Raw genomic sequence first — 18,489 nt, 5'->3', positions numbered from 1 at the left:
CAAGAAAGCCAAAATAGTGGAATGCATAAACAGAGGCACCACTTAAAAGCTGTCATTTTAAATAATGATCCTGAACCACCCCCACATCTACCTACTGTACTTCACCAAATTTAACTCCTAGTCTTGAGACTGTCCTAACCTCTGAGGTGGACAAAATGAGCAAAAACTACTTCTTGCAAGGAACAAGTTGTTGCTATATGTTTGTTGTACCTGTCAAATACTCTAATTCTGTCTGCTGATTATCATATACAGTATAATTCATCATTAATTATTGACCCAGGGGGGGGCTTCACTGAACATATTTTTATATAAGACTTTGCCATAATGCAAAATAAGCAGAAATAAATGCTTTATTTTAAAGAATACCCTCTTGTGTTCCACTCCACCACGAAGACGCAAAAGTCTCTCTCCAATTACAGCCACATTGACAGAGGCAAATAAAAATATCTTTATTTAACATTATAGCAAAATAATGACAGAAAAGCACTGAGGCTTAAACAACTGTATTTTGTACATTTTGTCCCTTTAATTAAATGAAACAGAACAGGACTTTAAATGATCTCGAGTGTGTATGAAGTACTGGAATGACAAGCCTGTAAAAAAAAAAAAAAAATTATATTTATTTATTTATATATATATATATATATATATATATATATATATATATATATATATATATATATATATGAGGTCTATTAGAAAAGTATCCGACCTTATTATTTTTTCAAAAACCATACGGATTTGAATCACGTGTGATTACATCAGACATGTTTGAACCCTCGTGGGCATGCGAGTTTTTTCACACCTGTCGGTTACGTCATTCGCCTGTGGGCAGTCTTTGAGTGAGGAGTCGCCCACCCTCTCGTCGATTTTTTCATTGTTTAGGAATGGCTCAGAGACTGCTGCTTTGTTTGATCAAAATTTTTTCAAAACTGTAAGGCACAACTGAGTGGACACCATTCGATAAATTCAGCTGGTTTTCGGTAAAAATTTTAACGGCTGATGAGAGATTTTGGTCTGGTAGTGTTGCCGTAAGGACGGCCCACGGTGCCTGACGGCGATCTGCGCTTCGAGGCGGCAGCGTCTCGCCGTTTCAAGTTGAAACTTCCACATTTCAGGCTCTGTTGACCCAGTAAGTCGTCAGAGAACAGAGAACTTTCAGAAGAAGTCGGCATGAGGAGTTTATTCGGACATTCCATTGTTAACGGTCATTTTGTAATGAAAGAACGTGCGGGCAGAGTCGCATGTCGGGCCGGACCCAACCGCGGGGGGTCGCGACAGGAAAAACACCTCAGTTGGAAACCTTAACAGGCAAGTTGGAACATGCCCAAGCTGTTAAACAATTTCTCAGTTACTCACTTGTTGAAAGCCATCAAAAGCCGCCTGAATTTTTCATTAAAAAATGTCCTTAAACAGTGGAATGTCCGCATTAAGTCCTCATGCCGGCCTCTTCTGAATCTTCTCTGTTCTCTCACGACATCCTGGGTGAATTAAGCCTTAAATTAGGATGTTTTCAGCTCGAAACAGGCCGACGACGGCTCCTGGAAGCGCTGCGCGACGTCCCGCTCCATGGGAAGTCCTTACAGCGACAAACACCCCATAATCTCTCATCAGCTGTTAAACTTTTCACCGAAAACCATCTGAATTTCTCGAATAGTATCCACTCGGATATTCCTCACAGGTCCAGAAAAAATTTTGATAAAGCAACGCACGCCGTCTCGAGCAGCGTGTGAAACAAAGGAATTCAGCCGAGAGGGCTGGACCACATCTCACTCAAGGCCTGCCCACAGGGAATTGACGTCACCGACACGCATGAAAAAACTCACGCATGCGCACGAGGGTTCAAGCATGATTGGTGTAATCGCACGTCATTCAAATCCATATAGTTAAAAAATAAAAGTGTTGGTTTCTTATCTAATAGACCTCATATATATATATATATATATATATATATATATATATATATATATATATATATATATATATATATATATATATATATATATATATATATATATATATATATATATATATATATATATATATATATATATATATATATATATATATATATATATATATATATATATATATATCTCAACGAGCCATTCTTATGTCCACCATGTTCAAAATTAAAACAAACATTTAGGACATCTGAAGATGTTCAATGAAATTGCTTGTGATGCAGAAGACAAACAAAAAACAACTCGTGTCCTACAGAAAACCGACCCAATGCCTAAAAACTTCACTCAGCCGGAGCAGCCTCTGCATCCACAGTGGGTGCATTCTATGATCCTGCCCTGTAGAGAAAACAACACAAAAGTTGATCAATCCACTGCGCTCTTCCTCTGGTTTAGGAAATATATTTTGGCTAACTGAATTGCTGCAGCCCTGTGATTGACTGGTGTCCTGTCAGGATGCATGTGTGACAGAATTAAGAAACTTCAGGGTTCTCACCAGAGCAGTTGAGCATAGGGGGCCCCTATGCTGTGATTTAACTAGCATGGGGGGGGCTTTTCTTCTTTTTTTTTTTCTTTTTTAAAAGGACATGTTACATGTTATTTAACGTCCCAGTTAGCAACACAAAGTGGGCCTCAAAATGCAGAAAATAGTGTTTCAAAGGGTTATAAATTTCAAAATTTTCTCAGGAGGATGCCCTAAACCCTTCTACAATACTCGCACCTGCAAAACTCATCATGCGGTTATGCCCTGCTAAGTTCCCCCTATGCTAACAAGCTGACCAGCTCGTTCAGTGACAGACTGAGGCACCCTCAGTGCAAGAAGGAACGATACTGCAGGTTGTTCCTCCCTGCTGCTGTCAGGCTGTACAATAACACTGTGAAATAACCACATGCAATATGTCCACATATCATGTGCAATAACAACTCATTTACAAATCCCAGCACTAATGTCACCTTACCACATCCAAACTCCATTTCACATATTGTAAAGATGCTCCTATCTCCCTTTCAATCCCAATCATGTTTATATATATGCATATGTATATGTGTATAGGTAGAGTAGTGTTCAGAATAATAGTAGTGCTATGTGACTAAAAAGATTAATCCAGGTTTTGAGTATATTTCTTATTGTTACATGGGAAACAAGGTACCAGTAGATTCAGTAGATTCTTACAAATCCAACAAGACCAAGCATTCATGATATGCACACTTTTAAGTAGGGATGGGTATTGATAAGATTTTATCAATATCTATGCCATTATCAATTCTGCTTATCGATCCGATTCCTTATCGATACCTTGTGAATTTTGTACTAAAAGTAGGCTTTACAGGTTTTCTATGTATTTCATTGAGTCTTAAAGTAAATAAATATAAAATTGGTCACTGTATCCTTGATCTCTGGACATAAATAAAAATAAACAAAAACGGTGTTTCGCTTTGAAGTTATTAATTCAGACTGGATTCTATCATTCTAAACTGACTCGTCAGAGAGCCGCACAGCGTTTGGAGCTGTGTGAACAGAACGGAGGATGATTATCGTTTCTTTCTCGCAACAAGACAGGAGTACCAGTTAGTAACTTTAATCCGCACAAAAGTGACTCACGATTGACATATTCAGGGATGAAAGTGGTAAAAAACAAAAAAAGCTGAAACCCAAAATTACCCCCCAACACCATCTGCATGAAAATGTTTCAATTCTAGAAGCTCTGAAATGCAATCTGGGACTATTCCAGACGATAAACTGGAGTGAGTGCAGCATCCATTTAGTGAGGAAAAAACCCCCAAAAAAAACCAAAACAACTTTCCTTATTCAGATTCATTCTAGTAGTATTCTGCTCTTACTAGGATGCAGCAGTGTTCTAGTTTGGCACATAGTTCTGGAGGAAATCACAGAAGAAATTAATAAATTGAAAATATGGTTTGACCGAAACAAACTGTCATTAAACTTAAATAAGACAGGGATGAAATGGAGGTGTAAGAGTCAGTAGGTGTTCACAGGAAACATTTATTTCTGTATTTATTTATTTATGTATGTTCATTGTTAGTTGCTTTTATATTTTCTGTTGTGTTTCTATTCAGGTTCTTTTTGTCTCTATCTCTAAAATTGTATATAATAATCATTAGATTATTAATATATAAACAAAAATAAATTTAAGAAATATTACAATTTGAAAAGTAAGTAAGTAAGTAAGTAAGTAAGCTTTATTTATATAGCACTTTTCACAGACCAAGGTCACAAAGTGCTTCACACGATATAAATAGACAATAAAAACAACACATACAAATATAGAACAATAAAATAAATTGACACTAAAATGCCGGTTTAAAAAATGTGTCTTTAGTTGCTGTCTAAAAACATCCACAGAATCTAGTGAGCGAAGAGAACAGGGAAGCTCATTCCAGAGGCGAGGTGCCACAGCTTTAAAAGATCTGTCCCCTCAAGTTTTAAAACAAGTTCGGGGAACCATCAGCAGGTTCTGATTGGAAGACCTCAAACTCCTGCTGGAAACATAAGGCTGGATCAGGTCCTTAATGTATTCCGGTGCCTGCCCATGTAGAGCTCTAAAGGTCAGCACGAGGATTTTGTAATTTATCCTGTAAAAAAACAGGGAGCCAATGTAAAGACTTGAGGACAGGAGTAATATGCATTCTCCTGTGGGCGCGGGTAAGAAGTCACACAAGTAAACAAATGCACCCGAACGTGATGACAGCTGCAACTGCTTAATGCTAACTTTTAACATTGAAAATGCCATAGACATGCTAACGCGTTAGCATTGCTCCCGTTTTTAAGTTATAAAATACATCTATCAACTGTTTCAGAAGACCATAACAGGTCGGTTTAACATACAAAAGGTAAATAATACTCAAAGACGTATGCTCTTTAGGGTTTTAGCGGGGGAAAATTAAGCGAAAGAAAGAATAAACGAAGCAATAGATCGAAGCATTGCTTCAATCTGCGAACCACTGCTTCCATTCGTTCAAGGTTCAAAGCAAAGCCGCGCTGCAGAAAAGTTGATTACGGACCCGCTGCAGGGTCTGTAATCAATGTAGAGAAATGATCATTTTCCTGACAAACACCCCCCAAAACAACGGCCACTCTGAAGGACCGATTAACAGAATCGTTAAGCACAAAACTTATTGATGTCGGTGGATCGAATCATTTCTTAACGATACCCGAAAGAAACCGGTTCTCGATACCCATCCCTACTCGTAAGGCTATGAAATTGGCTATTAGTAAAAAAAAAGTAGAAAAGGGGGTGTTCACAATAATAGTAGCATCTGCTGTTGACGCTACAAACTCAAAACTATTATGTTCAAACTGCTTTTTTAGCAATCCTGTGAATCACTAAACTAGTATTTAGTTGTATAACCACAGTTTTTTCATGATTTCTTCACATCTGCGAGGCATTAATTTTGTTGGTTTGGAACCAAGATTTTGCTTGTTTACTAATGTGCTTGGGGTCACTGTCTTGTTGAAACACCCATTTCAAGGGCATGTCCTCTTCAGCATAAGGCAACATGACCTCTTCAAGTATTGTGACATATCCAAACTGATCCATGATACCTGGTATGCGATATATAGGCCCAACACCATAGTAGGAGAAACATGCCCATATCATGATGCTTGCACCACCATGCTTCACTGTCTTCACTGTGAACTGTGGCTTGAAATCAGAGTTTGGGGGTCGTCTCACAAACTGTCTGTGGCCCTTGGACCCAAAAATAACAATTTTACTCTCATCAGTCCACAAAATACTCCTCCATTTCTCTTTAGGCCAGTTGATGTGTTCTTTGGCAAACTGTAACCTCTTCTGCACGTCTTTTATTTAACAGAGGGATTTTGCGGGGGATTCTTGCAAATAAATTAGCTTCACACATGTGTCTAACTGTCACAGCACTTACAGGTAACTCCAGACTGTCTTTGATGATCCTGGAGCTGATCAATGTGTGAGCCTTTGCCATTCTGGTTATTCTTCTATCCATTTTGATGGTTGTTTTCCGTTTTCTTCCACACGTCTCTGGTTTTTTGTCCATTTTAAAGCATTGGAGATCATTGTAGATGAACAGCCTATAATTTTTTGCACCTGCATACAAGTTTCCCCCTCTCCAATCAACTTTTTAATCAAACTACGCTGTTCTTCTGAACAATGTCTTGAACGTCTCATTTTCCTCAGGCTTTCAAAGAGAAAAGCATGTTCAATAGGTGCTGGCTTCATCCTTAAATAGGGGACACCTGATTCACACCTGTTCCACAAAATTGACAAACTCACTGACTGAATGCCACACTACTATTATTGTGAACACCCCCTTTTCTGCATGTTTTTACTAATAGCCCAATTTCATAGCCTTAAGAGTGTGCATATCATGAATGCTTGGTCTTGTTGGATTTGTGAGAATCTACTGGATCTACTGGTACCTTGTTTCCCCATGTAACAATAAGAAATATACTCAAAACCTGGATTAATCTTTTTAGTCACATAGCACTACTATTATTCTGAACACTACTGTATGTGTGTGCATATGGGTGTGTGTGTGTATATATATATATATATATTCATTCTATTTCTACCTCATTTCTTATGTCTTGTACTGTTACAAGTATTATTATTATTACTTATCCTTTCACACGCTGTTTGATGAAGATTTTCCTATACTTGCACCCACCTTGTGTGTTTTCTGAAGAGCTGACGTAACATGTGAATTTCTTCTCTGTGAGATCAATAAAGTTTATCTATTTATCTATGCTGTGAAAAAAATTCTGGTGAGGACCCTGAACTTTGTGTAATACAAAAAAAATTAAATTTTCTTTAAACTACTTTGGTCAGAGTTGTGAAATTCAGTGAAACTTACAACTTCCAGTTTGCTCTTGGGGACTCTACAGATGCAGTTTGTTCCAAAGTTAGTGTCTCGTGTTTGGATGCAGCGGAGGCAGCACAGGTTCTCGTAACCTTGCTTCTTCCATTTGGCGATTAAGTTCTTGTCTGCATAGCCTTCTTTTATACAGTAGTCATATAGTTCTGCCAGGACATAAGAGGTGAGAGGACAGTGGATTAACAGCCTGCAAACAGTGTATACTGCAGCGGGTTTTCAGATTTATCTACAATTAGACCGATTACAGCCTGATGTGCTTACTGCTGTAATGATGATCCCGATGTTAGAAAGTTAAATATACAAGGGTTAGCCGAGATGTTCTGCCTCCAATGCAATTATTTACGCGTGAACAATAGTCTTAAAACAGCAACATCCATAAAGTATTCACAGTGCTTCAGTTTTTCCATATTTTGCTATGTTACAGCGTGATTCCAAAATTGAGTCATTTTTTCCCCTCAAAATTCTACCAACAGCACCCCATAATGAAAACACAAAAAAAGTTTTTTTTTTTTTTTTTTTTTTGCAAATCTATTACAAATAAAACGCTAAGAGTATTCACACCCTTTGCTCAATACTTTGAGTCACCTTTGGCAGCAAACACAGCCTCAAGTATTCTGGAATGTAATGCCACAAGCTTGGTGCACCTATATTTGGGCAGTGTTGCCAATTCCTCATCAACCTCCATCAGGTTGGATGGGGAGCGTCAGTGCACAGCGATTTTCAGATCTCTACAGAGATGTTCAATCGGATTCAGGTCTGGGCTCTTACTGGGTCACTCAAGGACATTCACAGAGTTGTCCTGAAGCCACTCCTTTGATATCTTGGCTGTGTGTTTTGGGTCGTTGTCCTGCTGAAAAGTGAACCGTTGCCCCAGTCTGATGTCAGGAGCACTCTGAAGCAGGTTTTCATCCAAGATGTCTCTGTACATTGCTGCATTCATCATTTCCTCAATCCTGACTCGTCCCCCAGTTCCTGCTGCTAAAAAACATCCCTACAGCATGATGCTGCCACCACCATGCTTCACTGTAGGGATGGTGCCTGGTTTCCTCCAAACATGATGTCTGACATTCATGCCAAAGAGTTCAATCTTTGCCTCATTTGGCCAGAATTTTGTTTCTCATGGTCTGAGAGTCCTTCAGGTGCCTTTTGGCAAACTCCAGCTGGGCTGCCATGTGCCCCTTACTAAGGAGTGGCTTACATCTGGCCACTCTACCATACAGGTCTAATTGGTGGATTGCTGCAGAGATGGTTGTCCTTCTGGAAGGTTCTCCTCTTTGCACAGATGAATGCTGGAGCTCTGACAGAGGGACCATCAGGTTCTTGGTCACCTCCCTGTCTAAGGCCCTTCTCCATCGATTGCTCAGTTTAGACGGGTGGCCAGCTTTAGGAAGAGTCCTGGTGGATCCAAACTTTTTCCATTTACAGATGATGGAGGCCACTGTGCTCATTGGGACCTTTAAAGCAGCAGAAATGTTTCTGTACCCTTCCCAAGATTTGTGCCTCGAGACAATCCTGTCTCAAAGTCTACAGACAATTCCTTTGACTTCATGCTTCGTTTGTGCTCTGACATGCACTGTCAACTGTGGGACCTTATGTGTGTGCCTTTCCAAATCATATCCTATCAATTGAATTTACCCCAGGTGGACTCACATTAACCGGTACAAACGTCTCAAGGATGATCAGTGGAAATAGGAGGCACCTGAGCTCAATTTTGAACTTCATGGCAAAGGCCATGAATACTCATATACATACAGTTGAGCTCAAAAGTTTACATACCCTGGTGGAATTTTTGTTTTTTTGGCCATTTTTCAGAGAATATGAATGATAACACAACAAAACTTATTTATCACTCACGGTTAGTGGTTGGGGGAAGCCAGTTATTGTCAAACAATTGTGTTTCCTCTTTTTTAAAATCATAATGACAACACAAACTACCCAAATGACCCTGATCAAAAGTTTATATACCTCTGTTCTTAATAACATGTATTGCCCCCTTTAACATCAATGACAGCTTAGAGTCTTTTGTGGTAGTTGTGGACGAGGCTCTCTGATGGTAAAGCTGCCACTGAATATGTTTCGGACTTTATTTACATCAGTTACAAGGAAATACAAACAATATGGCACTCTATGGTAAATCTGCATCAGTAGACAGTTCTCAAAAACGGCTTGTGCAAGCTTTGCATTTTGCATCACTACTCTTAGCTTCACAGTGGAGTAGAGCAGAAAAGGATTTTCTTTCACCAAAACAGATCAAATCGAGGCTTGCATCTCAGATGTACCTTCTGGCAATTTGTAGCTAAACTTTCAGGTCTTCTTTTCAAGAAAATCCTCCTCTATACCACTTCATCATGAAGGCGTATAACTGGTGATACAAAATGCAAAACATGCACTGTGCACAATTTCTCCAATCACAGCCACATAAGCCTATAACTTCTTCTGGGTTGTTTGGGTGTCTTGGTGGCTTTCCACACTCTTCTCCTTCTTGCATAGTCACTCAGTTTTTGAGAACTGTCTCCTCCATGCAGATTTACCATAGAGCGCCATATTGTTTGTATTTCTTTGTAATTGATGTAAATAAAGTCTGAAACATATTCAGTGGCAGCTTTACCATCAGAGAGCCTCGTCCCCAACTACCACAAAAGACTCCAAGCTGTCACTGATGTTAAAGGGGGGCAGTACATGTTATTAAGAACAGGGGTATGTAAACTTTTGATCAGGGTCTTTTGGGTAGTTTGTGTTGTCATTATGATTTAAAAAGAGTAAACCTGGTTGTTTGACAATAAATGGCTTCACCCAACCACTAACTATAAGTGGAAAAAAAGTTTGTGTTATCATTCATATTCACTGAAAAATCCACCCCCACCCACCCCCCCCAAAAAAATTCTGCCAAATTCTGCCACCTTTTGAGCTCAACTGTACGATTTCTTAGGTTTTTTTTTTTTTTTTTATTAATTTGCACCCCCCCAAAAGAACTTTTTTTCACACTGTCATTATGGGGTATTGTCAGCAGAAATTTCAGGAAAAAAATGAATTTAATCCATATTGGAATAACCCTGTAACATATCAAAATGTGGAAAAAGTGAATACTTTTCCGCTGTGAATACTTTCCAGATGCATGGACATGCATTTGAAATCACGTTATTGAATTACTAATGTCAGAGTGTTGTGCACCAGTGGACATTCATTGAGGAACTCAGGATAAAGGAAGGAACACCGCCTACCTCTACTGATGGCTTTTCTTTTGTAGAAGAGGTCAAAGATGTAGCGACTCCGCTGATGGTGTAGCCTGAATATTGGCCAAAGCGACTCCACCTTTCGCTTTCCTTCATGAGGCTCTGTTTCAGCTGTGGGGACAAAAACCAATAAAAGTAAGCCAATGCTTACTTTCCAGACACTCTATCATAGATGTTATGATAACAATAACTATTCCACAATGTAAGGTTATTTCTAATATATAAAAATGTGCTTTGTTCCAATGAAATAATTAGTCTACAAAGGTCATAAATTAAGAAAGTGATGTGGCATTGATATTTGATGTGGCCATAGGGGACGCCACTGTACTTTTGTTTATGTTCTGTCAAAGTGGTTACAGGTACAGGAGTCATAGCTCAAAACATTCTACAGGCACAGTACGAGAAGTATTCAAAACCAGAGAACTACAAGAAATGTTTGTATACACGGCGGGAAGAATTTCAAGTCACGTGAGTCAGGGTTAGAAAAAACAAAAACATTAGTTTAACATCCCCGCCCGCATGTCAAAATCAGCCCGAATCAATTTATTTATTTATTGGTGAATTTCATTGACGGGGGAAGAGCTGGTGCAAGAACCCGTACATCCGGTAGGTAGCGGTATCGTGATACAGATTGCCGATAAGGCCAAGAAGCTGAAGCCATGGTACGGGATGAACATTTCCCCAAGGCGACCATAAGTGATATTTACAGCAAGTATGCATGTGGTATGCTGGACAACGGAGATAGCTTGGACGCTAAGTACAACGGTGAGTTTTTCCTCGTCTGGATCTTCTTTTTCTTCTCGGTAGTTCCGGCCACATGGTCCAGTGTCCCGTCGAGATGAGCTCCACCATGCAACTGCGCATGCATCTCTCTCTAGCCTGGACTTTAACACCTCATCCATGAAATTGAGTTACCGCTCTTTACCGCGCAACTGTGAATCTCCCCGTCGAGATGAGCTCCTCATCATCTAATGACAATATTCTGCTTTAAGACAGTGTCTACATGCAAATATTTACTTTTTTTAAATTGAAAAAAAAAGAAAAAAAAAAACCACACACACACACACACTTATTATGCAGTGGAGCTCATCTCAATGGGACATCTCACCTGTCGAGTTGAGCTCCCCCAGCAAAGAAAACTCATGTAAGTTTTGTCTTTACATAAAAATTCAATAAAAAGTGCCTTTTCAATTTCAAAATGTAAAGACTTGCATGTACACGCTGTCTTTAAAGCAGAATATTGTCGCTAGATGACAGGGAGCTCAACTCAACACACACAACTGTCGATTTGCACAACGAGTTGAGTTCCCCCAGAATATTAGCGACAGATGACGGGGAGCTCATCTCAATGGGGAGATACACATGCGCTGCTGCACGGTAAAGAGAGGTAGCTCAACTCAACAGGTGAGGTGTTAAAGCCCGGGGTAGAGAGAGATGCGCATGTGCACTGGAGCTCATCTCAATAGGTAATTCATCTTGTCTGGACACCAGCCCACCTCCTAGAGGAGAGGAATGACAATTTAATTTCAATTTATTTAATTTATATAGCTCCCAAACACAACAAAGCTGCCTCAAGATGCTTCACACAAGTAAGGTCTAAACTTTATCAACCCCTAGGGGAGGTGATGGTCTAGTTGTTAAGCGTTGGGCTTGAGACCAGAGGATCCTTGATTCAAATCTCAGCCTGACTGGAAAAATCACTAAGGGCCTTTGGGTAAGGTCCTTAATCACCTAGTTGCTCCCGGTGTGTAGTGGGCGCCTTGCATGGCAGCAGCCTGACATCGGGGTGAATGTGAGACATTGATGTGTAAAGTGCTTTGAGCATCTGATGCAGATGGAAAAGCGCTATATAAATGCAGTCCATTTACCATTTATAACAAGCACACAGGCGACAGTGGTAAGGGAAAAACTCCCTCTGATGATTTGAGGAAGAAATCTCATGCAGACCAGACTCAAAGGGGTGACCCTGTGCTTGGGCCATGACATCCCTACTTTTGTGTATTTTAATCAAATACTATTAAGAGCTGTGAGGCTGGTTTTGTCATGTTAATTAATATTACAAGGGGAAGTATCATTTTATAGCTTCAAACTTTTACTGTATTGTTTGTTCTCTGTTTCTAGAAAGGTGATAGAAAGGTGGCAGGAGTGATTAGTGACCAAAGAATATAAGCAAGAGTGAAGGGGGACAGTCTACAAGACAGTATTGAGACCAGTTATGCTGTACAGCTTAGAGATGGTGGCACTAACAAAAAGACAGGAGACAGAGCTGGAGGTGGCAGAGCTGAAGATGTTGTGATTCTGGGTTTTACGTGTTGGCATCAGAATTTTGGCTCTCTGTTGGGACTGTTTACACAGAGACTGCTACCTGCTGCTTTGGACTTGAATTAACAGTCTTTTTCAAGACTTTTTACTTTTTTTTTTTACTTTTTTACTGTGCTCCAACGCCTAAGGAAGACCTCTAACGGTCGAAACATCGCGACGGAGCACTTTTATCAGCTAACTTTCATCAGCGTTTTATTTTTTTTATTTTATTTTTTTTCTATTTTAGCACTGTTGTTGTGCGTTATCTGTGCTGCTCCACAGCGTGTTTAGTTGATTTTTATTTTATTTTAGCACCGTTGTCGTGCGTTCGCTGTTGTCGTGCGTTGCCTGTGCTGCTTCATGGCCTGTTTGGTGCCTTGATTGGGGCACTCCTTCTGCTGAATCACCTTTAAATTATTTACACATTATTCACTTTGTGTGTTTTTAGGAATCCGCTAGGTTGCGTAGCTACTAGCTCTTAGCCGATTTAGCATGGCGGCTTCTCCTGTCTCTCCCGTACTTTTCTGCTCTGGGTGTGAAATGTTTAGTTATTCCTCGGCCTCCTTTAGCAGTAACAGTACTTGTAATAAGTGCAGCTTATTCGTAGCTTTGGAGGCCAGGCTGGGCGAATTGGAGACTCGGCTCCGCACCGTGGAAAATTCTACAGCTAGCCAGGCCCCTGTAGTCGGTGCGGACCAAGGTAGCTTAGCCGCCGCTAGTTCCCCCCTGGCAGATCCCGGGCAGTCGGGAAAGCAGGCTGACTGTGAGGAGGAAGCGTAGCCCTAAACAGAAGCCCCGTGTACACCGTCAACCCGTTCACATCTCTAACCGTTTTTCCCCACTCGACGATACACTCGCCGAGGATCAAACTCTGGTTACTGGCGACTCTGTTTTGAGAAATGTGAAGTTAGCGACACCAGCAACCATTGTCAATTGTCTTCCGGGGGCCAGAGCAGGCGACATCGAAGGACATTTGAAATTGCTGGCTAAGGCTAAGCGTAAATTTGGTAAGATTGTAATTCACGTCGACAGTAATGACACTCGGTTACGCCAATCGGAGGTCACTAAAATTAACATTAAATCGGTGTGTAACTTTGCAAAAACAATGTCGGACTCTGTTGTTTTCTCTGGGCCCCTCCCCAATCAGACCGGGAGTGACATGTTTAGCCGCATGTTCTCCTTGAATTGCTGGCTGTCTGAGTGGTGTCCAAAAAATGAGGTGGGCTTCATTGATAATGGCAAAGCTTCTGGGGAAAACCTGGTCTTGTTAGGAGAGACGGCATCCATCCCACTTTAGATGGAGCAGCTCTCATTTCTAGAAATCTGGCCAATTTTCTTGGATCCTCCAAACTGTGACTGTCCAGCGTTGGGACCAGGAGGCAGAGCTGTGGTCTTATACACCTCTCTGCAGCTTCTCTCCCCCTGCCATCCCCTCGTTGCCCCATCCCCGTAGAGACGGTGCCTGCTCCCAGACCACCAATAACCAGCAAAAATCTATTTAAGCATAAAAATTCAAAAAGAAAAAATTATATAGCACCTTCAATTGCACCACAGACTAAAACAGTTAAATGTGGTCTATTAAACATTAGGTCTCTCTCTTCTAAGTCCCTGTTGGTAAATGATATAATAATTGATCAACGTATTGATTTATTCTGCCTAACAGAAACCTGGTTACAGCAGGATGAATATGTTAGTTTAAATGAGTCAACACCCCCGAGTCACACTAACTGTCGGGCCGTGGCGGAGGATTAGCAGCAATCTTCCATTCCAGCTTATTAATTAATCAAAAACCTAGACAGAGCTTTAATTCATTTGAAAGCTTGTCTCTTAGTCTTGTCCATCCAAATTGGAAGTCCCAAAAAACCAGTTTTATTTGTTATTATCTATCGTCCACCTGGCGTTACTGTGAGTTTCTCTGTGAATTTTCAGACCTTTTGTCTGACTTAGTGCTTAGCTCAGATAAGATAATTATAGTGGGCGATTTTAATATCCACACAGATGCTGAGAATGACAGCCTCAACACTGCATTTAATCTATTATTAGACTCTATCGGCTTTGCTCAAAAAGTAAATGAGTCCACCCACCACTTTAATCATATCTTAGATCTTGTTCTGACTTATGGTATGGAAATAGAAGACTTAACAGTATTCCCTGAAAACTCCCTTCTGTCTGATCATTTTTTAATAACATTTACATTTACCCTGATGGACTACCCTGCAGTGGGGAATAAGTTTCATTACACTAGAAGTCTTTCAGAAAGCGCTGTAACTAGGTTTAAGGATATGATTCCTTCGTTATGTTCTCTAATGTCATATACCAACACAGAGCAGAGTAGCTACCTAAACTCTGTAAGGGAGTTAGAGTATCTCGTCAATAGTTTTACATCCTCTTTGAAGACAACTTTGGATGCTGTAGCTCCTCTGAAAAAGAGAGCTTTAAATCAGACGTGTCTGACTCCGTGGTATAACTCACAAACTCGTAGCTTAAAGCAGATAACCCGTAAGTTGGAGAGGAAATGGCGTCTCACTAATTTAGAAGATCTTCACTTAGCCTGGAAAAAGAGTTTGTTGCTCTATAAAAAAGCCCTCCGTAAAGCTAGACATCTTTCTACTCATCACTAATTGAAGAAAATAAGAATAACCTCAGGTTTCTTTTCAGCACTGTAGCTAGGCTGACAAAGAGTCAGAGCTCTATTGAGCTGAGTATTCCATTAACTTTAACTAGTAATGACTTCATGACTTTCTTTGCTAACAAAATTTTGACTATTAGAGAAAAAATTACTCATAACCATCCCAAAGATGTATCGTTATCTTTGGCTGCTTTCAGTGATTCCGGTATTTGGTTAGACTCTTTCTCTCCGGTTGTTCTGTCTGAGTTATTTTCATTGGTTGCTTCGTCCAAACCATCGGCATGTTTATTGGACCCCATTCCTGCCAGGCTGCTCAAGGAAGTCCTACCATTATTAATGCTTCAATCTTAATATGATCAATCTATCTTTGTTAGTTGGTTATGTACCACAGGCCTTTAAGGTGGCAGTAATTAAACCATTACTTAAAAAGCCATCACTTGACCCAGCTATCTTAGCTAATTATAGGCCAATTTCCAACCTTCTTTTTCTCTCAAAGATTCTTGAGAGGGTAGTTGTAAAACAGCTAACTGATCACCTGCAGAGGAATGGTCTATTTGAAGAGTTTCAGTCAGGTTTTAGAATTCATCATAGTACAGAAACAGCATTAGTGAAGGTTACAAATGATCTTATGGCTTCGGACAGTGGACTTATCTCTGTGCTTGTTCTGTTGGACCTCAGTGCTGCTTTTGATACTGTTGACCATAAAATTTTATTACAGAGATTAGAGCATGTCATAGGTATTAAAGGCACTGCGCTGCGGTGGTTTGAATCATATTTGTCTAATAGATTACAGTTTGTTCATGTAAATGGGGAATCTTCTTCACAGACTAAAGTTAATTATGGAGTTCCACAAGGTTCTGTGCTAGGACCAATTTTATTCACTTTATACATGCTTCCCTTAGGCAGTATTATTAGACGGTATTGCTTAAATTTTCATTGTTACGCAGATGATACCCAGCTTTATCTATCCATGAAGCCAGAGGATACACACCAATTAGCTAAACTGCAGGATTGTCTTACAGACATAAAGACATGGATGACCTCTAATTTCCTGCTTTTAAACTCAGATAAAACTGAAGTTATTGTACTTGGCCCCACAAATCTTAAAAGCATGGTGTCTAACCAGATCGTTACTCTGGATGGCATTTCCCTGATCTCTAGTAATACTGTGAGAAATCTTGGAGTCATTTTTGATCAGGATATGTCATTCAAAGCGCATATTAAACAAATATGTAGGACTGCCTTTTTGCATTTACGCAATATCTCTAAATCAGAAAGGTCTTGTCTCAGAGTGATGCTGAAAAACTAATTCATGCATTTATTTCCTCTAGGCTGGACTATTGTAATTCATTATTATCAGGTTGTCCTAAAAGTTCCCTAAAAAGCCTTCAGTTGGTTCAGAATGCTGCAGCTAGAGTACTGACGGGGACTAGCAGGAGAGAGCATATCTCACCCGTGTTGGCCTCTCTTCATTGGCTTCCTGTTAATTCTAGAATAGAATTTAAAATTCTTCTTCTTACTTATAAGGTTTTGAATAATCAGGTCCCATCTTAGGGACCTCGTAGTACCATATTACCCCATTAGAGCGCTTCGCTCTCAGACTGCGGGCTTACTTGTAGTTCCTAGGGTTTGTAAGAGTAGAATGGGAGGCAGAGCCTTCAGCTTTCAGGCTCCTCTCCTGTGGAACCAGCTCCCAATTCAGATCAGGGAGACAGATACCCTCTCTACTTTTAAGATTAGGCTTAAAACTTTCCTTTTCGCTAAGGCTTATAGTTAGGGCTGGATCGGGTGACCCTGGACCATCCCTTGGTTATGCTGCTTTAGACGTAGATTGTGGGGGGGTTCCCATGATGCACTGTTTCTTTCTCTTTTTGCTCCGTATGCATCACTCTGCATTTAATCATTAGTGATCGATCTCTGCCCCCCTTCACGGCATGTCTTTTCCTGGTTTTTTCCCTCAGCCCCAACCAGTCTCAGCAGAAGACTGCCCCTCCCTGAGCCTGGTTCTGCTGGAGGTTTCTTCCTGTTAAAAGGGAGTTTTTCCTTCCCACTGTTGCCAAGTGCTTGCTCATAGGGGGTCGTTTTGACCGTTGGGGTTTTTCATAATTATTGTATGGCCTTGCCTTACAATATGGAGCGCCTTGGGGCAACTGTTTGTTGTGATTTGGCGCTATATAAGAAAAAAGTTGATTGATTGATTGATTCTCTTTGGGAGTGGCGAGAATGAATAAGAATGAACATATCAGAGGGACAACTCAGGTGGGATGGTTTGGAGACAAAGTCAGAGAGGTGAGATTGAGATGGTTTGGACATGTGCAGAGGAGGGAACCAGGGTATATAGGGAGAAGGATGCTGAGGATGGAGCCACCAGGCAGAAGTGGGGGGTGGGGGGGACAAAGAGAAGGTTTATGGATGTGGTGAGGGAGGACATGCAGGTGGTTGGTGTGACAGAGGAAGTTACAGAAGACAGGGTGAGATGGAACGATTGATCAGCTCCATGCGATTGATCTGCAGTGGCGACCCCTAACGGGAGCAACCATAAGAAGACGTTTGCTCTCTGTTTCTAATGAATAAATAAATAAATAAAAAATCCGCCCTCCGTCATCAATTTTTTTCCTGATGTCAAGGATGATAAACTAATGTTTTGTTTAAGGGGCCTTAGAAACTCGAGGAAAAAACGACACCACGTGACGACGATCAGCCAATCAGAGGCACTCCGTCTCCCGTACCAGCAGTAGCCATGTAGCCACTAGCCAGTGCCTTCTTCTACGGCAAAGAAATTTCCGCGTGAATGAGTAAAAATAACCTCCTACAAAATATGTTAAAGACATAAAAAGAGAATTAACTGCCCGTTCTACCATTTGTATTCGCTCATTGTGTTAACTGAAGCTTCAAGTAAACCCACTGTCGAAATCGCCTCGTTTCGCCATCATTAGCGGGAAAAAGATAAAACTATTAAGAAGCGTTGAACAAGCGTCTGTCAACATCTTTACAACACGCTAAGATAACGCGCGAACTAAAAAAAACAAACAAATTTAACACGATGCTTGCGAGGAGCATCGAAACAATACCTTCTCTCATTTTCTGGTCCAATTCGTCCAAAGTGGGCTCAATAAGCTCCCATCCGTCCGGGGGCGGCTTCCGACTCCTCTTCACTTTCGGCATTATGTGCTCTATAAATTTCAGAACTTACACTCGAGGCATCAACAGATGAGACGAAACGTTTTGGCTTTGACACCCGCTTCCCTTCGTATGACCGAGTTCTTCTGGTTTATTTGTTGTTTTTGTTTTTTTAATGGCGTTTGGCAAACAGCCTTTAGAGGCATTACTGCCACCTTCTGGATTGGAGAGTGGAGACGCCAATCTATATAATGCACTCAAACCAGTCTGAGGAAACCTCATTCTCGATGTGATGTGATGTGATGTGATGTGATGTGATGTTATGTTCCCCTCATTTCAGTTTCTACTGCCTCTCGTTTCCCCTCTCAATTTC

General features: G+C 40.6%; 1 protein-coding gene across 1 annotated transcript; it reads right to left on the bottom strand.

Annotated features, from left to right (window-relative positions):
• Positions 1 to 424: 424 nt before the first annotated feature.
• bud31 (BUD31 homolog) lies at positions 425 to 18,286 on the bottom strand. The gene is made up of 5 exons (XM_034191306.1): positions 18,068 to 18,286; positions 10,055 to 10,177; positions 6,813 to 6,979; positions 2,230 to 2,300; positions 425 to 593 (listed from the first exon to the last, which is right to left on the bottom strand). The coding sequence occupies exons 1-4, from the start codon at positions 18,159 to 18,161 to the stop codon at positions 2,250 to 2,252; spliced, it is 435 nt and encodes a 144-aa protein (XP_034047197.1). The 5' UTR covers positions 18,162 to 18,286; the 3' UTR covers positions 425 to 593; positions 2,230 to 2,249.
• Positions 18,287 to 18,489: the final 203 nt, after the last annotated feature.

This window comes from Thalassophryne amazonica, chromosome 16, assembly GCF_902500255.1.
Source record: "Thalassophryne amazonica chromosome 16, fThaAma1.1, whole genome shotgun sequence".
Classification (NCBI taxonomy): Eukaryota; Metazoa; Chordata; class Actinopteri; order Batrachoidiformes; family Batrachoididae; genus Thalassophryne; species Thalassophryne amazonica.
The sequence above is the reverse complement of the archived record's forward strand: the minus strand, read 5'-3'. Positions and strand labels throughout refer to the sequence as shown.